Source organism: Pecten maximus, chromosome 16 (assembly GCF_902652985.1).
Source record: "Pecten maximus chromosome 16, xPecMax1.1, whole genome shotgun sequence".
Taxonomy (NCBI): domain Eukaryota; kingdom Metazoa; phylum Mollusca; class Bivalvia; order Pectinida; family Pectinidae; genus Pecten; species Pecten maximus.
In genome coordinates, this window is record NC_047030.1 from 6,700,901 (window position 1) to 6,723,313 (window position 22,413).

The 22,413-nt window shown below is 34.5% G+C and overlaps 2 protein-coding genes across 6 annotated transcripts in view; both read left to right on the forward strand.

Moving 5' to 3' along the window:
* The window catches only part of LOC117345426 (chloride channel protein 2-like), a 57,128-nt gene extending 50,074 nt beyond the window's left edge, over window positions 1-7,054 (forward strand). For all 5 annotated transcript variants that reach the window (XM_033908505.1, XM_033908506.1, XM_033908507.1 and 2 more), the window contains 3 exons: window positions 714-818; window positions 1,851-1,937; window positions 2,405-7,054. In XM_033908505.1, coding sequence (XP_033764396.1) covers window positions 714-818; window positions 1,851-1,937; window positions 2,405-2,611 — 399 coding nt within the window. In that variant the 3' untranslated portion in view covers window positions 2,612-7,054. The remainder of the gene's footprint in view (window positions 1-713; window positions 819-1,850; window positions 1,938-2,404) is intronic.
* A 7,091-nt stretch (window positions 7,055-14,145) lies between these two features.
* On the forward strand, window positions 14,146-19,632 carry LOC117345427. Its single transcript, XM_033908510.1, has 6 exons — window positions 14,146-14,216; window positions 14,790-14,892; window positions 15,356-15,498; window positions 15,782-15,912; window positions 16,469-16,535; window positions 17,504-19,632. The coding sequence occupies exons 2-6, from the start codon at window positions 14,816-14,818 to the stop codon at window positions 17,605-17,607; spliced, it is 522 nt and encodes a 173-aa protein (XP_033764401.1). The 5' UTR covers window positions 14,146-14,216; window positions 14,790-14,815; the 3' UTR covers window positions 17,608-19,632.
* Window positions 19,633-22,413: the final 2,781 nt, after the last annotated feature.

Consider the following 22,413-nt stretch of genomic DNA (forward strand, 5'->3'; position numbering starts at 1 on the left):
GTTGGACAGGATATGATGTCCACTGTGTTGTATATAGAGTTGGACAGGATATGATGTCCACCGTGTTGTATATAGAGTTGGACAGGATATGATGTCCACTGTGTTGTATATAGAGTTGGACAGGATATGATGTCCACCGTGTTGTATATAGAGTTGGACAGGATATGATGTCCACTGTGTTGTATATAGAGTTGTAGTATGATATGATGTCCACCATGTTGTATATAGAGTTGGACAGGATATGATGTCCACCGTGTTGTATATAGAGTTGGACAGGATATGATGTCCACCGTGTTGTATATAGAGTTGGACAGGATATGATGTCCACCGTGTTGTATATAGAGTTGGACAGGATATGATGTCCACCGTGTTGTATATAGAGTTGTAGTATGATATGATGTCCACCGTGTTGTATATAGAGTTGGACAGGATATGATGTCCACCGTGTTGTATATAGAGTTGGACAGGATATGATGTCCACCGTGTTGTATATAGAGTTGGACAGGATATGATGTCCACCGTGTTGTATATAGAGTTGTAGTATGATATGATGTCCACCGTGTTGTATATAGAGTTGGACAGGATATGATGTCCACCGTGTTGTATATAGAGTTGGACAGGATATGATGTCCACCGTGTTGTATATAGAGTTGTAGTATGATATGATGTCCACCGACCTGAATACTATTGTACATGTTACCTCTCTTACCCAGCAACAAGAGTGGGAGGAGCAGCAGCTGATGGAGATCATTGATTGGGAAGGATGTCAGATAGACCCCGCCCCCTTCCAGCTGGTGGAGCGTACATCATTACATAAGGTAAACATTTTTTCAAAACCAAATTTAGATTGTCTTGCATTCTCGTTTACTCCCAGCACACACTCAGCACCCACACTAATCAGTTTCATTTAACACCCAACACACACTCTGCCACAAGGTAAACATGGGTTCTGTCAAATCGACAAACTGAGGGAGATGGTCAAACAATCAGTTTTGAAAGCATACCTTGATGTACACATATCTTTAATGGTGCCAACCAAGATTCTTTTATGATCTCCGTTTTAGGTCATCTCACCTATTGCTGTCTCGATCTGTATGTCATTGTGTGATGTGCGGCGTACATAAACTTTCTAACATCTCCTCTTAACATCTCCTTCAAAACCCATGAAATGATTTTATTGAAAATTTGCAGAAGGCATCTATGGCGGAACTAAAATAAACTAAATTAGATATGGTCCCTGCCACCCTTGGCCCTGAGGGGTGGGGCCGAAATGGTCAAATTAATAGAAATTAGAAAAATCTTCTCAAGTTTCAGATTTAAAAGAATTGAATACTCTTTGTAGATGTAAGGGTCTTGAGGTGCTTTACCAAAACTGAAATTCATGACCCTTGGGCGACATGTTTTTCCTTGGGGAGGGGGTTAACCTAACTATATTTTATATAGGGAAATAACAATTTTGAGCATCATTTTTCGAATTTGCAATGGAAATAATTCCAACTTGGTTAGAAGTATCAGTCTGGAATGAGTTTGATGGTGTGCACATATTGGCCTGGACTTACCCCAGGGGCTGTTGGGTGGGACCAAAAAGTGGTCAAATTGGCTTAATTTCAACAATGATTTCTACAACAAAGTATCCCTTTATGTCTTTGATGTCATTTGGGGGTTTTGTATTACCCATCCGATGTACTTTTATTTTATCGTATTTTATATTTTTAGAAAAATTCCATATTTTATTGAAAGTCAGATGACTGTTACGGCCCTTGGGCCTTTTGTTCTGTAGCATACCCTACTGTAAGTGTACATTTTGATGTATATATTAAATTGAATTACATGATAAATCTGTGTTACAGGTCCATTCGCTGTTCTCACTGTTGGGTCTGAACCATGCTTATGTTACCAACGCTGGCAAGTTGGTGGGCGTGTGTGGACTCAAAGAGGTAAGTTTAATACTGTCTTAGGTTGTATTGTATACCAAGGAATACAAGCTGAAATGTTTTATCTATTGAAAGTGAAAGACAGAGTGTGGGTGATCTTAGGTCTCATTGGGAATTCTTAAACACCTTCTTTTCAATAATTAAGAGGCCACTGGTCATATTTGACCAGACAGTAGCATACTGTGATGAAGAGCAGCCAAGTTTGTGCTAAAATCTTGAAATTTCTCTACAAATATTTATTCCCAAATATCTACATTGAAGGGTAATGGCATTAGACATGTAACAGTTGCTGGCAAGAAAGGATTTAAATTTGAGTTCCATATTCATAACTGAAATCAAGTTTGAGAATAACATGAATCAAATCCTGCAAGAAAATCTTCACTGCAAAATCTTCAGAACAGTTGAGTGATACAGGCCCATCAGGCCTCTGTTATTGATACACTGACATTGGGTTCTATTTTCCTCCTTAGTTACGGAAAGCCATCCAAGGACGTATTGATGCCCAGGCGAACGGTCAGACAGACGAGGAGGAGGAGGACAGCGAAGTGGAGGATATTGATCCTCAGGATCTCAAGGTTGTGCCTTCCATCAACCAAGACTATACCTTGGTCAACACTACCAACCCACAACTCTCTGAAGGAACAGAACTACACACCTTTAATCTGTCGGAAGTGTAACTCTGTAATGAAAATACTATGTCACTACAAAAGGCAGTAAAAGTAAAAAAAAATCAGTGTCACATGATTTTGGAGTTTGGAACTCTAATAGTATTAGGTCAGGGGTATTAGTGAACCTTTAGTCTGGCTGACGATTTGTCCACAGGCAAGGCTTTAGAATTGTTATTTTTATGAATTGAGACTTGCTAGTTACAAATATGTTATGTATGAATCCTCTGTGATAACAAACAGGTCTCGTGAATATCCTGTTACTGCCATATTATTTTACTCAGTATAAAACCCCTCCCCTATTTTTCACATTTTCTCTGTCTATATTCTGGAATACGAAGAAGAGGAAGAAAAAACAAAAAACAAAAACAAAAACAAAAATATGTGAAAATGATAATAAACTTCAGTTATCATAGAACTATATATAGAGCTCTAGTTATTCTTACTATGTTACTATGACTATGAAATTAGCGATTTATAAGTTGTAGAAACATGTATAGTTTTACCCAGTACTTAAACAATGGAAACTTGTAAATTCACTCTTACTTTCCTACAACACAATATTTTTAGGGAGTGTTCTTTAAGTCATCAAACTGAGATGTGAAGGAGACACTTGATATATATACTAACTACAGTTGGTCCTCCTGATCTAGAAGTCCATTAGGTCATGAAAATTTTTCGAGATATCTTGAGGTAACCAAGGTAACGGATTATATGTTATATAGAATGTTTACTTTAAGTTGAGTCTTCAAGTTATCAGTGTATGAGATAACAAGGTTAGCATGTCTAACAAATATCATACAGCAATAATTTATATATGCTTTACAAATTATTTAATCTGTTATGATGTACTAGATAGAATTAGGAAACAGCTTGATAAATTTTACATGTTGCATTAGATGATAGGTCTACATGGTTATAAGCTCCCTTTATCAAAGAATAGGGGCCAAATTTAGTCATATGTGACAGTCTTGCTGATGTTTAACCTAAAATGATTGAGTATTAAAGCAGTTTCAAACTGTACTTTGTCAATATAGAAGTCGACTATTGAAATTGTAGCTAAGGCATTGTGAAGTATTATCAACAGACCCGACCAAATTTTCTTATTTATGAGGCCCTGATTAGGTCAAATGGCCCATAACATTTTTTCACTTGACCATTCTGTGCCAGGGGAGATAACATGATATGAAATGGGAACAAGGGGGGTAACTGCTGGTTGGAATAATGACCAACTCTCCATCATCATGTGACAAAAATAGTTAATCTGAAAAAGATACACCTCAATTATATCCTAAAATTGATAAGCAACACAATATTTTGATAAGGGGAGATAACTTTATATTATAAATTTATTCCCTGTGTGTACATAATGAAAAATATATATATATGGAGAAAGAGATCTTTATAACTTGAGATTGAATTGTTGAGATACAACTGAGATTTTCTGTCACTTTGTATGCATTTATTTTTATATAAAAATTGCAATGAAATGCCTTGATATTATGTGAGATGCTCGATATCTGTTAATATAGAACTTATCTAAAAAACAACGATTATGCAAAATATTTCGTCCATTGTTAAGTCTGCCGATTGTTTTTTTGTATCATATGGTATTGTATATTTGCTTGAAACATTTGTTGGCATTTGTTATATCTAATTGGTGGTGATAGTGCTTGACATGTTCATGATAGAAACTATCATTTAAGTTCTTTTCTCTGAAGATTTATATAACTATGACAAAATCAGTGTCAAACTCTATCCTGGTGCTAGAATTCTACAGATTTTTATGAAATATGTTGTGGGTGGTTTTTTTTTTTTTTTTTTTGTAAGCTGCAGTTTGTCTCCCATTTATGTTGAGAATTGAGTGGTGTTTATATCTGTATAGACTAAATCTTTATTGTATAATATTCTCTGTCCTGATAATAAATATAGGCAGACATATTAACAGAACTATCACTAATAAAACATATGTACATATTGTACAGACATATTAACAGAAATATCACTAATAAAACAGATATGTACATATTGTACAGGATCCCAAGTAGTCTGCTTAATTGAAAAACCATTGGAAAGAAATTTTACTATAAAACTCAAATTTTCCAAATCAATTTCTATGATTTTATAACTTGAACTCTTATTATAATATATTATATTATAATTATTATAGGAATCAATATTGAATTATGAAAATCAATTGGTGTCACTTTAGAAGAAACTTGATGTTGATATAGATGTATATGTAATATATATATATTGGGCTAGAATCAGTGCACAGGGACTCTGCACCAATTTATAACCCACAGTCCATGTGATACATGTATACACTGTACATGTATTTATGTGATATATATGGACTATAGGTTAGGAATTGATCTCGAGTCCTTGTGAGGCTGTAAAACACCACTTATATATGATTGTTTTGTGATATGTATGTTATAAATATTTCTTCAAAGCTTGATAAATTTTAAAGCATATTTCTACCAGGGATCATTTGCTGTATATGCAACTACAATGTATATATCCTACATATTTTATATCAATTCAGGGTTAAATACCTACTAAAAATATTGACAATTAGCCTCTTTTATTTTCTCCTTTTATAGGTTCAGTATGATACAAATGATTATTTTTGTATTACTTATACAGTGGTTCAGGGGTCATTTTTACAATGTCACTATGCACAGGGACTTGGCACGAATTTCCAGTCCATATACATATGTTTTACTGGTATATTGATCGTGAGTTAGAAATTTGTGCCATGTCCCTGTGATGTTGTGTGTATTAAAAGGGCACATGTCAAAATGTTAATACAGATGTACTTATTGGGTACATGTGAAGCCTGAAGATAGATGTGATACTATGATGGACACAAAAGCAAGTCGTGTTGGGTGATGTTTGATGATAAGGCCATAAATTTTCACAAATTTTCCCATCAGTTTTCGCATTGCACATAAAATGTTTTGATTGTGGCAAAATATCTAAAAAAAATATGTTGCATTGGTATCAGACCAGTTGTTAATTCTCGTGACTAGATACAACTGAAGCTGATACAGTTTTGATTCAAATTAGAAGTCATATTCAACCAAATTAATGCAATGGCCTCTATGAGTGCTACCCTGCATTTTTTGGTAGGGAAAATCACCAACAGAACACTGACTATAGTTGTGGAGATGAAACCTAGCAATAGGCAGAGTCATGTAGGTAATAAACCAGTAGTTAACTAGGGCTATTCCAGTAAAATATTTACCCAACGCGGGGACTCCAGGTTTGTCAAACTCCCATAGAAGTGATTTAACTCAAGCGCTAACATTATAATAAGCTGCATTTTCTCAAGTGCTCTTCATGCATAGAATTTCTTCATTTCTTGCATCCTCCCTTAGGATAAATATTTACTGGAACAGCTCTAACTAATTTTTCTAGGAAAAAGGATTGGTGTACTTACTTGTAGTCTGTAAAATATTGCTAACTTACTGATGTATATGTCAATACAGAGTTCAGTCTTCCATCAATGACTTCCAGAGGAATAAATTAATGGTTTTGTTACGTGTGTGTTCGAATGGGTGAAGCACAGTGCATATACCAGGCTGAATATGGTATTTGTAGATTCGTCAGTAGATATTGTTATGTATATGTGTATATAATCACAGTGTTTTTGGTAGACTGTATGGGCCATGTTAGTTCTCTACTTAATAATATCTCTAATAAATGGTTTCGGTTCATATATCGAAAACATGCTTACCGGGGGTATACTTTTTATATGCAGTTTTCTTCACATAATTTCATGTTTTAATATCATACTGAAATTAAGTGTTTATATAGCAAGTTGTTGAGTTTGGCTTAGGGGAACAGCTGTTTTGTTGGACATGAAATTCAAACAACTCCTAAAGGCCTTTAATTTTTACCTGAAAATTTGTAGCAGAACTGGACTGGGCTGAAATGACAGTGGCCGGGTAGCTCAAATGGTGAGAGTATTGTGAATTTGGGATTCCAGGTTTGAGTTCCAGTCCTGCTGTTAAATTTCCACTCTCTTATTACATAATGACACACAACTAATATACTCTAGAAAGGTGATATGAGGTCGGAGGAAGGAAGAGTTAACAGAACCGAATGGCACTGAACACAGTGGCCTGGTAGCTTGAGGATTAGTGCCTGTTTAGAGTTCTGATGTCCTGGGTTCGAGTCTTGGTCTGGTCGTTCAATTTTCCCTCTCCTATTACAATGTCCATCAAAACAATTACCCCTCAGCCAAATCAACAATTTTAAAATGTCATCAGGGACATTCTGTTATATAGTCTCTGACATCATGTCGTATGTTGATTGGATTTTACTGTGGACCAACTAATATTATAACTCCACATAACATACCAGGCAGACATGTTGCTTATTTATCGACAAAACAGCAGATGTATTATATGAACAATGGCTGTGATGGGATTTGTTTTTTTTTTGTTACGAAAATACAAACCTTAATATTTTGTTCTACAAGTACTTACCTGTTTAGTGGTATGAATGACCATCTTGTTTTGAAACAGCCCACCTTGATTTGTCAATATTCTTCCATTCCTGTTACCTATTTGACTGACCAAACTGTTATCGTTGATATATTTGTCAGTGACAATGTTTCAACTTCATCTTTTATATTTAACATGTGGCATTGTTTACACTTGTTGATCAAACGATCAAATTATTGTTTGTATTTTGACACATGCCTATAGATGTGTTCTGATCAAATGTCTGTTTTGTTATACAAAGTATGGATAGCCCAGTGTAATGTACAATGTAAATATTAGCTGTAGGATATAACTGGTTAATTACTCAAAACCCCAAAATTATTATCAACTTAAAATTCTTTTTCTTGTACAGAATTATATCAAAATTACATAAAAAACGATCTGAACTAGACATATAGGTAATTGTTAATGAATAATTCAGTTTGAATTACCTCCCTTGTTGGATCATGGAGTCACTTTGTGCTAAATGTCATGTAGAGGCACCAGACAGATCAAATGATACACAACAGTAAAAGATTGATTAGCACATGAAATTTCTCTGTCTCATGCATTAGATAGCCTTAGATTTTTTCCTGACATTCCGAATTATCTCCACCAGCAATGTGTTATGATCCGTCAGCTCCTCTTGTGGAGTAGGCAGATTTTAACTATCGGCTAGCAAAGATGATTCAAATGATGTAGGTAATGAATATTATGGAAAGGGGAACCCTTTGATTTCAGAATAGGGTCAATTGACACAAGCAGAAAAGTTAAACACAAATTACATTTCTTTAGTGGTTTCAGTTTGAAATATGATGATCTGCAACACCTTTCAAAATCTGAGGGCTTTGCTTTCGATCTGGTATCTCAGAGAGTGTGTATGTTATCTTGGATATTGTACATGTTATCTCAGCGATAACATGTGTCTTCTCAAATAGAATGTGTCATCTCAGAGATAATATTGTCATCTCAGATATAGTAAGTGTCATCTCCGAGATGGTAAGTGTCATCTCAGATAGAATGGGTCATCTCAGATATGGTAAGGGTCATCTCAGAGATGGTAAGTGTCATCTCAGAGATGGTAAGGGTCATCTCAGAGATAGTAAGTGTCATCTCAGAGATGGTAAGGGTTATCTCAGAGATGGTAAGTGTCATCTCAGATATAGCATGTGTCATCTCAGATATAGTAAGTGTCATCTCAGAGATAGTAAGGGTCATCTCAGAGATGGTAAGGGTCATCTCAGAGATGGCATGTGTCATCTCAGAGATGGCATGTGTCATCTCAGAGATGGTAAGGGTCATCTCAGAGATGGTATGGGTCATCTCAGAGATGGTATGGGTCATCTCAGAGATGGTATGGGTCATCTCAGAGATGGTATGGGTCATCTCAGAGATAGCATGTGTCATCTCAGATAGAATGTGTCTTCTCAGAGGTAGTAAGTGTCATCTCAGAGATGGTATGGGTCATCTCAGAGATGGCATGTGTCATCTCAGAGATGGTAAGGGTCATCTCAGAGATGGTATGGGTCATCTCAGAGATAATAAGTGTCATCTCAGAGATGGCATGTGTCATCTCAGATAGAATGTGTCTTCTCAGATATAGTAAGTGTCATCTCAGAGATAGCATGTTATCCCAGGGATGGTATGAGAACGTAACCCAAAGAATATCAAGAATTGTTGACCTAGTGTAGTATGGGGTTGAGTAATTATAGATCAAGTTTTATTTTGTGTTTATCAGTTATAATAATGTACAATATTTGCCTTATATAATTATAAGGCAGTATCATATTACTTCCAAGCTGTAAGTATTGCAATATGTAAAATATTTTGTTATATAGAGAAAGAGTTCATTGTTTTAATGATATTACCCAGACCATTGGTACACAGAATGCGATATAAATTCATGTATAGTGTTCTCTGCATCTATCATTGTAAATTACCCGGTACTACACAAATATTGGGGAAAGGGTTACATTTCAACTCCATTAAATACTTTCTGACATGTAAACATTATTTACAAACAAGAAATATTTCTTTATTTTGATGTTGTTTACACAGACATCAATTCATTAATGATTTTTCTGAATCACTAATGTCATTTATTTTTCATTTTACTTATCAATTAGGCTAAAAAATTGTGAATGGGCATATCTTGGAGAATATTCTGTTGCTTTTTTATGATTGAATTGTATTTTTACTGTAATAACTTGAAACATTATATCTGTATTTATAGTGTATAACCAATGTACAGGAAATGTTCAATGGTTAGATTGTCACAAATCAAACATACACACATTAAAGACAGGTTTGGCAATACTTTGACTTAAATATGATTTCTAAAGATTCTCCAGAAAACAGGAAAAGTGAATTTACAAGTGTTGAACATTTTAACTTGGAAAATTGTTTTCCCTCATAGCAACTTTGAATACAGGGACTTATCACCAATTCCCAACCCATAGACAATGTATATATATGTATTATGTACGATTGAATATGTGAACTGTGGTTGGGAATTTCTGTCAAGTCCCTGTGTTGTCAATTAGAGTGTATTCAAATGACGGTCACAGGGGCTTCATACAGATCCTAGGTAATCCCTATGGTCTTTATTATGTGGTTTACAATTAGTAAAGACTGGGGATTTTGACCAAGTCCCTGTGATTGGAAGATTAAATTGGATCAAGTGAGACTTGGACAGGATTGTGAAATTGTCATTAATGCATTGTAAATACACATAAAGTGTCGGGGCGGAAATGGTTATGTGTGCTAGCTGTGTGTTAGAGGAATGAAAACTCTGAATAACTGAGAATGTTTGTCTGAAATATCTTACTCTAGTCATTGTGTATGTATTTCCCCCAAGGTCATAAGAATTACACTTGTATCTGGAGACATATTTTTATAGCAGTATTTTTCTCTCACAGAGAGAAATTCATTTATCTTGCTAAATGATGATATTACCTGTGTGTTGGGAAATTGGAGAGAATTTTTAAGATGAATCATCTATTTCGTTCATACCTATATATATTACTTGTATTTCTTCATGTAAAGTCTCTAAGAATATAAAATGCATAGGAATTTAAATTTCTATAAATGTATGCAATATTTAATCATATAAGAATTCTACTGGATGGTGAATTAATTAAGCTCTCTTCTTTTGGCATTTCTGTAAAAATAAATTGGGGGTCAGATTTCACAATTGGTAGAGCTTTAAATCCTTGTTATAAATTTCAGTTGTATAATAAACCATTTTCATACCATTTAATTGTTTTTGTTATGTATTTATACTCGACTTGGTTAAAGTTGGGCTATACAAAGTGGAGAGTAAAGATTGAGAAAGATCATTATTAGCTCGGGAATTTCCGTGAAGTCTAGTGATAGGATGTTTGCCTTGAAAGTGGAAGGTCGCTAGTTCTAAGCCTAGCATAGGCAGTGTATTTTTCATGACTTCTTCCTATTACAGCTTTCGGTGCTCTTCAGTGCTGGAGGATGAAGTTACTGTTACTATAAATAGAAAATCAGTTTATGTACAATTGAGTTCTGTAGGGCCAATTGCACTCAGACATTTTCCGATGCTTTCTTAAAAAGCACGCTTTCTTGGGAAAGCTTTTCAAGTATGGTGGTGAAAGATCAAATTCACTTAATATAAATGGAAAGTCATTCTATGCACAATATCTTGATTTCTTTTTGGCTATTTTCACACAGACATTATCGAGTGTTTCATCAGAGAAAGTGATTGTTGTGAGGTAGCTTTTCAGACACAGACGTGAAATATCAGGGTCAGCATCCGTCAAGGTCGCTCTCCCTGTTACTATCAATAAGAGATCAGTTTGTAAACAAAATCTTCAGATAAGTAGGCCCAATTGCACTTGGCTTTTCTAGTGAACTCACAAAAAAGGGCTTGCTTAGGGTTTCTCACTAGGCCTGAATGTGGAAGGTCAAGGTCACAGGAATGATGATGATAATAGTATATTAGAAAATGATGATGATGATGATGATGATGATGGTGATGACGACAACGATGATGGTGATGACGACAACGATGATGATGATGACAAGACGATGACGAAGACAACGACGATTACAAACCAAAGGAAAAAGAGAACCAGGAATATTTTATTTTTAAATGTTACATCACACAAAGTCCTTAAAGAAGGACAAGTTTTCCTAAGATATTCTGTGGCATGCAAAAGTGAAATAGGAATTCAAAAATGTCCAAAGTTCAAAGTTCAACTCTCTGAGACTTTCCTGCTTTCTATGATGATACACCGTGATGTGCAAATGTGCAATTAGGTTTTGAAATTCACAAATTGTCAAATTGTCACCACAGTTTTGCTTTTGTGACTTTTAAAAATTGTGTAAAAGATTATTATGGCGTGGAGCCTTATCTGATAATCTCTAACCTGTCAGAAGAGTCCTGCTTCAGACAATATTCAAAGGGAAAATCTCAGACTTTGAATTTAACAGTGATGGAGAGTTTTCCAAAGACTGTGCGTACCTACTAAAGAAATCAGCTGAAATCTACTTCCGCGCCTAAGTGATGTGAAATAAGATATGCTACTCAGAATGAGTCAAATGGAACAGATCAGATGTGATTCTTAATCACAATGTACATTTAACGTTTAGTTATAATTCAATGGAATTATGTCCATTTCCATGTTGTACCCCCAGGCATCCGCGTCCGCGTCCCAACCCACTTTAAAGTTTTTGGGATCAGTTTTTGGAAAGCTTGTAAGTCCAAAAGTATACATCTCACAACCTTCTAATTTGGTTACTACCATTAGAGGTTATGACCTTCTAATTTGGTTAATACATCCATTAGAGGTCTAGGAGTGATGTTATGCGACTTACAATTTTAGAATGACATAGTTATACATACATAAAAAATGAGTGCATAGTGTGATTGCTGCTGCCGGTAAGCTTCGCAATTATTGATTGCACTTGTAGTAGACGGGACATACACTCGCGTGGTTCCAGTCACGGGACAGAGCCAGAGTCTAAGGATTTTTGAAATATTAGAGGAAGGATTGGTACAAATTTTTCTGTAGATTCCATTTTTCTCCCATGAATGTTTTGTGTACCAGCAGCTTTGTCAATGGGGATACCATTGGTCGTCATGGTGATATTTTAAGTTATAGGGTGTGGGCTGGTGCTTTGTTAGGTATGATGGAATCACCTGGGCAGTAAATGCTTTTTGGAACTGTTTATTCAGGATGTTTAATTGTGTTGTCACCTCTAAGAAGTGGCATTTGAGCCTTCCGTTTTTGTTTTTTGTTTTTGTTTTTGTTTTTGTTTCGTATAGCTGTATAGGTTTTTGGGGCCTTTTTCGTCGTGCCAATCTGGATTTCATCAATAGTCAAAGTTAGATTTTCAAAATATTGCAAGTAGGAATTTGTAGTTCAATACTTTTTCTTTTCAGAGTTAGTAATTTATACGTTTTTTTCTCATCTCGTTTTCTTATGTGTACATACATTTTGCGTTCATACATTTTTTTTGGTATTTGTTTAATTTTCTTCTCAGTTAGGTTTCTGTGTTCCGATCGTTTAGGTCAATGGATTTGGGATCTGATCTTCAATCTAATGAACATTTAATTCTAATTGAATAAGTTGATCATGTCACTAATTGATGTGCAACCTAATTGACAGTCCGTCCCGTCGATGTGCACATAATATAAATGGCCGTAAATCATTTTATTTCTCATTGCCAATTATATAATGTACAAAAAAAATACAATGCTTAAACATCTATCATGGTATAGTAATATTACATACGAAAGCCTAATGTATAATGATAATTCCTTAGATATAAAATCAAACGAAGCTATTTGTAAACAAGTTCAAATCTTTATTGTTGATAGCGAAATATTTATATAAGTACGTGTACAATTCAATATACATGTTTAGTATTCATAGTGTCATCTGCCTGCCGGTTATCTTTACAATGTATTCTCATTTAATACAAGAATCTTTCTTTCTCTCTCTCTTCCCCTTTCCTTTCCTGCTGTTTAAGGCCATTGCTAAGTTTTCCATATGTATAATTGTATTACGGAGAGGCTATTGGTAAGTTTTCCATATGTATAATTGTATTACGGAGAGGCCATTGATACGTTTTCCATATATATGTATAATTGTATTACGGAGAGGACATTGATAAGTTTTCCATATGTATAATTGTATTACGGAGAGGACATTGATAAGTTTTCCATATGTATAATTGTATTACGGAGAGGCCATTGCTAAGTTTTCCATATGTATAATTGTATTACGGAGAGGACATTGCTAAGTTTTCCATATGTATAATTGTATTACGGAGAGGCTATTGGTAAGTTTTCCATATGTATAATTGTATTACAGAGAGGACATTGGTAAGTTTTCCATATGTATAATTGTATTACGGAGAGGACATTAGTAAGTTTTCACATTGGTAAGTTTTCCATATGTATAATTGTATTACGGAGAGGACATTGGTAAGTTTTCCATATGTATAATTGTATTACGGAGAGGACATTGGTAAGTTTTCCATATGTATAATTGTATTACGGAGAGGACATTGGTAAGTTTTCCATATGTATAATTGTATTACGGAGAGGACATTGCTAAGTTGAGATAACTTGCGTCCAACCTTTTGTGTATTGTTAGCAATAAAACTGATTTAAATTAAATTGAGGTGTTATTACATTTTTTGTCAGTTTTTCTTGTGATATGATTGTTGTTGTTGAACCTGCTAGCTTTCCGGTAGTTGAATATTTTCTCGGTTTTGGTTTGCTTCTGGAGAGATCTATTAAAAAGATACCATAAACAATATTTGGACGATTGTCGGAACTTAAGTCTATGATTTTGTAATTCCTTGTTGGCAAATTTACAATTATCTTTGATTTTATTTTTATTGTGATATATACATATATATATAAGTTCATCAACACCTCCTACTTTACATGTCATTTACGTCAACGTTACATAGATACAAAACACACAAAAATAGAAACTATAACGCGCGATGAAGCTAACCAGGCTTTTCAGCGATGTGTAGATTTGTCAACAGAGTTATCGTTCTTGGACAATTAAGTTCCGGTGTCGGACATTTTGGAAGTAAACAAGTGCTTGCCAACCCGCAGTTTCTAGACATTTTTGGTAAGAATATCTTATCTAAATGAAGTTTAAACGAGGCCATAAGATCATACATGTAATGTATAAGTAGAGGCACGTATTTACGATCTCCAGTCTGCCTCATAATAAAGTGACACATATTAGAAAAAGTGGAAGCGGAAATGAAGGAAAGTTCTGTATTACAAACCAGTAAGAATATATAACTATATTATTCCTTCAGTATTTATCAGGGAAGCCACCTTTTGCGTACAAATTCACCTATTATACGTCAGTTGGCGTTTGGATTTGTTACATAAAATAGCCAAAATTGCTTAAACGGTTAATTTTACAATTAATTATTTAAAGTCGCATTTATTTACGACATGGTATTGGTAATGATACTTTACTAAAAGGTGTTTACTGAAAGCGTTAGCTATTTAGAAACTTGATGTTAATCAAGCGGAAAAATCGTTTGCATTTTCTGTAAGTTTGGCAAGTTTGCGTATTATACGCAAGCCAATGGTTTTCCACAATCTATCTATAATTAAGTTTTATATGTAAAGATTTTGTATTGTGTACACCATGTTATGACCGTTAAAATATTATATCTATTTATAGTCTAAGGGAGATTTTACTGCTGCCTCATGATGTGGCAATACTGTTGGGCTCACAACTCTTATCACCTCATACGATGGTTTCCTCAAAACAATCGGGTCAAAATGTAAGTCTTTCCGGGTAACTCTGCTTAATAATATCTAGTCGCAACTCGCAATTAATGTATAACTTTCTGCAAGAGAAAACTGACCTTTTGCTTGATCGGTTCAGCAAAAGATACGTAAGCCAGTGGTCTGCAGTTCGATCCCAAGCAAAGGAATTGAAATAATTTTAATGTATCATAGTCTCTCTGTTACATTCAAGTCCCTTTTAAGATATATATAATTTAAAAATTATCAGATGAAATAGAACATTTAACAATGTCATGTTCAGTGATAAGCATTTTGTTGATTTCATGTTCCTTAAATCTAACAAGTCAATTAATTTGTTACTTGGTAAACCAAGAATGCTTGTAATTGCAGGTACAATAATTCCATATTTTCAAAAAGCATTTGGCATGTAACTGATCAATGTTAATTTTTAGGCTTTTTGTGATGTACAACTTGTTACCCATTGTTGATTATTTCTAGATTTGTCGTGATGATGGTGCTAACGCTGACCCTGTTGGTACCCCAGATATATGTTCTACTACTACCCACTACATCTCGTTGGTGTGAGCAACCCCTTCTTCAACTTCTCATTGTCTCCATCATCTTCTCATTTATAACCATTGGTAGGTATTTCATGTAAAGGCTAGTTGCAATGCCTTTTCCATGGCTCTCCAAGGTACTCTTATTACATAAGAGGCTGCTGATCATGTTCCATGTGGTTGTAGAAAAGAATCCAGGAAATTTTATTTTTGTTAAATGCAGTTTGTGGATTTAATTCTAACAGTTTGAATAAAAAAATGCATATGGAAAATTGTGAAAAAGTGCTCCAATACTTCCAATCAACTGAATGACTGTTAGCGAACTGCATGACTGTTAGGGAACTGAATGCTTTTTGTTGGTTTGCAGGTTTCACCTTCCTCTTTATGCTGATGATTCCAGTCCCTCGGGAGTTGAAAATTGTGTTTCACATATTCGGGATCATGTGTTTTGTGGAAGGATTGGTAGCAGTTGTTTATACTTCTAAGGCAGGCAACTGTGTATGTATCTCCTTATAAGTATTTTATAATACCTTTTATTGAAGCACTTAATATATTTTCTGTGTGACCAGCTAACTGGATGTTTACTTGTAAGTTTCTTGAACGTGAAAAAAATGACTAGCCAAAATTTATTCCATGAGGTGCACGTTCATATTTTTTCAATATGATCAACTATAAACTAACATTATTACTCCTCATAGTGAAGAAATTCATACTTGCATTGGAGACACTTGGTTCAAGTCTCTGAACATTAAACAATCTAACGATATTCCCTCTTTGCTACAAAGGGACAGTTAATCTTTAAAATCATTTTATGTAGGCATGCAAAAACGGATTACATCATTTAAAACAGCCCTATGGTTGTTACGGAGCTGGTCAAAATGGGGATATCCGATAACTCCCAGACTTTACTGTGTCTCCAGCTTCCCCAGTAATCATCATGTACATCTGTTTTACATTTAATTGATATCAATTTAAGTCTTGGAGGCAAGCTTGAATGTGTCTTTTATCTTGGTTAAAGTAACTCCATCATTTTCTGATGTTTTGTAACTTTCAGCAATCTACAACAGAAGAGCTATACTACATGTCTCTGGCCATTGCTTGGGTCACCTGTGCTTCCCTCAGTAAGTTATTTTTTAATCATTTGCTATATACTGTGTACTATTCACTGCAGGTGTATCAAGTTAAATATACAAGAGATTTAGGTTTAATTTAGTAACTGTTTACAGTCCCTCATGAATGTTAAATGTAGATACAATCATATATGTATTTCACTTAAATTTATCATAAAGTACATTCTTACACCACAATTTTACAAGAATATTTTATTCAAGGGATTAATAAAACCAAGTGATTGTATGATTTCTTTTAGATACGAGGATTGGTTTTCCTCTCTCCATCTTGTACAAAACAACAATGTTTATCAGCATTATAGCTGCTTCATTCCTTCATTCCTTGATTCCTTGAGGAATTTTGATCAAACTTAACACAAATACAAATGACGTAATATTTCTGATGAGTTCAATTCAGGGCTGTAGGGTCAGGGTCAAGGTCAGTTACTATTTTTAGAAAATCCTCGTCAGCACTCTAGCGACTTTATCGACTTTATCCTTGAGGGATTATAATCAAACTCAATCATCACATGAATGCAAAGGACAATAATATCTCTGGACAAAATTGAGTTTCAGGGTTGTAGGGTCAAGGTCATTGTTGCTATTTTTAGAAAATCCTTGTCAGCATTCTAGTTGCTGGATTCCTTGGGGGATTTGGATCAAACTTCACTCAAAGATAAAGAACCATTATATATCGGGGATTTTGGGGAAAAGGTCAGTTACTATTGTAGTAAGGAGTGGTAGAGGACATGTATTGCTTTAGCAATACCCAGTATGCTTGTTTAACAGTCAAAAGTCTTAAGGAGCCAGCATTGTTGACTGGTAGAACTAAGGATTTTGGAAACTAGTGTGGCTAAGTGATCAACCACAGAAAATGGTAGATGATGATCCAAGGCCAATTGTAACGGCTTAAAATAATACTGTGTAATATTGTCATTTATATTCAATGTATTTGAAGATTTGTCTCGTTCTACTTACAGTATTTTTTTTGATCATGATACCATTCTGGATTATCAACACGGTGAAGCGGAATAGCATGGTTGACCGTCGTTCACAAGGCAGGGAGTCTGCTATGAACCAGTGAAGTGTTGCACATGTCTCTGGCATATCTGATTGGTCCATTTCATGAGAGGGTGCTTTCCATTAGCCAGGTGGAACCAGTCAAAACGTGATTGACTGGTAAAGTACAAATAGACTTAGTAGATGAGTATTAGATTTATTAACAATTGATACAGTTCAGATGGACAATTATACCTATCGTTGACCGATAGATGACCATTTTACAGGAAAATCTTCTGACTGTTACTCAGTATGATTTTAACGACACTGTATATTTACATAATTGCATTTTTGCTAACATTTGTCAATTTGTAATTGGATCCAACATTTCTAGGTGTTTAAAGTGCCCAGAAAAGTCCTACTGACACCTTGAAAGTGTATTAAACTTTACGCAAGAATACACAATATTGACAAAATATTGCATGTGTAAGATTTAATTTGTATATATTTGTACCTTATTGCTGTTGATCAGCTGTCATATATTGTGTGTAATATGGTTTTTCGTTGATCGATAACCAGAGATATGTATATATATCTAAATCATATCAAAATAAAATCATCATGATATAAGCCGTCCATTTCATTGTTTAAAATTGATATTTATTAATGAAAACAACCCATTTTATGAATTTGGGTTAACTCCTTGAATACCTGTGTATGTATATTTTGTATGAAGGATTGTTATACACAGATTATATGAATACTGCTTCTCTGGAACATTTTTTTTGTAAAGTGTTGTCGGATTGTGAAAATATGTCTTGACAATTTCTCACATTGTCGATTAGTTTAAGGTTGAACGAATGCTTTGAAAGTTCATAAACAGTTTGCAATTATTGTTTCTGTTAAGGCATATACATCTTTTCAAATAATATCCATACAAAATTGTCAAGTCTTACCCTCAACATTAAAATTGTATCATATTCCAGCTGAACTGTTACATGTTTATTTGAAAGATTTAATTAGATTTGTGTCTACCAGATGTTTTCGTTATTCTGGGGCTTCAAGTATTGTACTTGAAATATTTACACTTTAATATGCCATTACACAAAGGAAATATCTTGATTAATACCAACATATATATATATATGAATTGTTGTGGGTTTGTATTCTGTTAAATTGTTCAATTCTGCATTCCTACCACATGTATTCAAAAAAGTTTTTATTATAACTTGTGTTTAACTTTATAGCTCATTTTCACCATATACCTGTAGATGACATTGTGTATTTTTGTAGATTTAAGAAAATACCCAGGATTTAACTAATTATAATTGTGATATGCATTACTCTGTAATATAAACCATTTATCATTCATTACTGGCCAGCAGGACTGGAATTTACTTTTACCGAACCCCAATTTCATCAATATTCCTTACCAGGTAATTTAAAGATTTCCATAAGAAGTCGAGGAACGTTGACAAAATGGGTGTCTGGTAGTCTGTTACCTTCTCTCAGCAGCTTTTACTGGTGACAAGATTTACTATTATACCTAAATCGGAACATTTGTGACCAGTGAGGATTCTTGATTTAATTAATTTATTGACACTTTTGTATTTGTAGTCACCATCGAAGTCTGCAAGAATATCTACATATATTATCTATCATCTAATAAGCCCTTCCCCTGTTATAAAAAGTTTAGTATTAAAGTTTGGAGAAATCACTCTAAAATACCTTACTATTTCAAAATTGATGATGCTACAAAAATGAAAGTAATGTTCATTTGTGGACGTGGGCTTAATTACCAGGTTGATAAATATGTTATGTAGATATCTGCCACTTTGAGAGTTATCAAGTTATATTTAAAAAATACTAATGTTTTATATTTGTGTCTTGAATCCAAAATTTTTCACCAATAAATTGATAAGCATTAAAATTTTCAAATACATATTGAAGAAAATAATCCAAAGCCTGCTTCTCTTTCTTGCATTGGCTGATGTTGGTGGGCATATTATTTGAAGGAATGTTTAATAAGATCATAGTCCACCAACTCATTATTTGTTATGTTCTTTACATACCTTTATAACCCAAGTTAAATAAAAATTCTTTCTCTGTTGATCTTGTTGTTGTATATGATGAAGTTTTGGTCTTTGCTGGTAAACTTTGTAACTTGTACAGTACATACTCTCCCTACTTTAAATTTCACATCACAGGATATGAATGGTTTGTATTGTTAAAATGTCGACAGCTGTGGTCACAGCACATGAGGTGAAACAAAAGAGATAAATGTTTGAAGTCTATCACAAAGAACAAGTTCCCCAAATTGGTGACTATATTTCTTAATCTGCACCACGGAAAGTGAACTTATAACGGGTAGATATTGATCAAAGTCTTCATAACAAGGAGCTAAGGATGAAGACAGGTATGTGATTACCAGATTACCTCTCTTTTTTAGAACCTGCAAAGTTCTGCAACTTTGACACTAAAATATAACACAATATGTCACAAAATCCAAACTAGACCCGTCATCTTTAGGATAACTAATACCCCGCTAGACCCATCATCTTTAGGATACCTAATACCCCGCTAGACCCATCATCTTTAGGATAACTAATACCCCGCTAGACCCATCATCTTTAGGATAACTATTACCCCACAGAAGCTGTTTTAGTTTCAGTCCCAGTAAATTCAAAATTTTATGTGTAACCATGAATTTCCCTCGACAATGAAGTACCATTCATTCCCATGTTGTGCCAAATCTCCTTTACCAATTGAGGGCCAATATTTATTTGGTATCCTTTCACCTATATATATATTTATCAATTTAGTTGAAATTGGTCATTATCTAAACTTCAACCAATTAGAGGCCACTATTTGTTTCAGCATGGCAACAAATTCTAGAGATGTTTGGCGTCGGAGTGATCCCCCAATATCCCTGCATATCTGATCAGAATAAGCCCATAATTAAATTTTGACCAATCAAAGCCACTTTGTGCTTCAGCATGGTTTTCATGGCAACAAAACCTAGATAGTGATGTTCAGCATTCCGAATACGGTACCTCTGTTTAACAAATTTGGTCAAAATCTAAATTTTGGTCAATCAGAAGCGAAGATTACATTGCCATTGTAATGGTTTTGGAAATACCCCACTATGTCGAGTTACATCATTTGACCAAGGCTGAATAAAATTGGTCATATGACTAGAGTTTTGGACCCTTTTTCTGAAAACCTGTTTATAATGACCAGTTACCACGGCAAACCAAAATTTCAAAGAACACTAGACACCAAGGGGCACTACAGATGAAATTTGAGAAAGATCTACTAAGTAATAGGGATAACAAGTTTTCCACCAAAATCAAAGATAGGCGCCAGAAAGGGGCAAAACCTAGATATTTTGTCGAAACAACATGAGGAAGATCACATCTATATATATATCAAGATGTAAGCCAAGTTTGAGAAATATTGCTTTGAACAGTACTTTATAAGATTATTATACACTTGACACAGTATTCATAACAGAATATCAACTAAATGGTGCATAACTCTGAACAAATGTTCTTTGAAATTATGAAAAGTGAAAGGGCACAAATTTATATAATATGGATGTAATATATAAAGTTTGATAAGTATTGCCAACACAATATTCCATACAGAAAATCTAATAAAAGGGACATATCTCTAACAAATGTTCTTGAAACTTAACAAGAAGCGAAAGGGCACAACTTTGTATCATACAGATGTTGCCCGTATTACTTCATCAGATACACTTGAAACAATATTCCATACAGTATATCTACTAAAAGGGGGAAGACATATCTTTTACCCAAAATTACAATAGTTTTTATATCTAACATATTTCCAGGCAAAACACAACTAGGGACCAAGGGGAACCTACATATGAAACTTTAGTTGTCACAATCCTAGATGACTGAATGTCGGCCATGTTGTTTTCTGATCAGTCCCAAAATGCAATATGCACAACTAGGGACCTTGGGGAACTTGCATATAAAAATTGAGAAAGATCCCTTCAGTACTTTCCGAGAAATAGTGATAACAAACTTCAATTGTCAAAATCCAAGATGGCCCTTTGGCACAGACAGGGTACTTGTTACCCGTTATTTAGATCTCATGATAATAGTGTGTTGTACATGGTTAACTCATCATATCTTCTATTCCGGATTACCAGAAATACTGTCGGGCTAATCGACAGCTGCCATATGTAATCTTGTATCAACCACTCATTACTGTTACTTGGGGACTAGGACAAGACTGTATACCGATTTTGTTGGAATCCTGGGTCTGTATTGAGCATACCTACAAGTTTAATTAAGCATTGATGTCATTTTTTTAAAGTTTTTTTTTGCAAACTGTATGAATCCGCATAGCGGATTCTTACAGAAGTTTGCGAACAAAATTTGTTTCGTACCCCGATGAAACTTTAAAAAAATTGACATCAACGCTTATAATTAATTCTTGAAAATGATTTTCTAATTTAAAACATGTTTAACGTACAATTTTACTGGTTTTAAATGGGATTCTTTTTCTCAAATCAATACGCAACATCAATTGTCGTATTGTGACGTCACATTTTTCGCGCCATTCTCGGAATAGAATTTTTCGACCAATCACATTTGAGTATTTACCATGAAAACAAAGAAAATTAATTATTAAAGACATACACTACATTCGACTCGGTCTTCCTCTCTACAACACACCTACCAGAATCTACAAGCGACTATAAAAGCTTGTAGGTCATATTGTAAACCACATTTATCTTACAATTTTGAAATTGATGATCCTGCAAACACGAGACATCGTAGGTATCCCACGGACCCAATGCTCACCAACAGAGACCCTTGGACGATTGGTAGAGAATCATGCTTCGACTAGAGTGTAA

Coding starts and splice junctions, on each gene's coding strand:
- LOC117345427 (XM_033908510.1), top strand. CDS start 14,816: ATGATGTGGCAATACTGTTGGGCTCACAACTCTTATCACCTCATACGA. Junction 14,893..15,355: donor CAAAACAATCGGGTCAAAAT/GTAAGTCTTTCC, acceptor GATTATTTCTAG/ATTTGTCGTGATGATGGTGC. Junction 15,913..16,468: donor CTTCTAAGGCAGGCAACTGT/GTATGTATCTCC, acceptor TGTAACTTTCAG/CAATCTACAACAGAAGAGCT.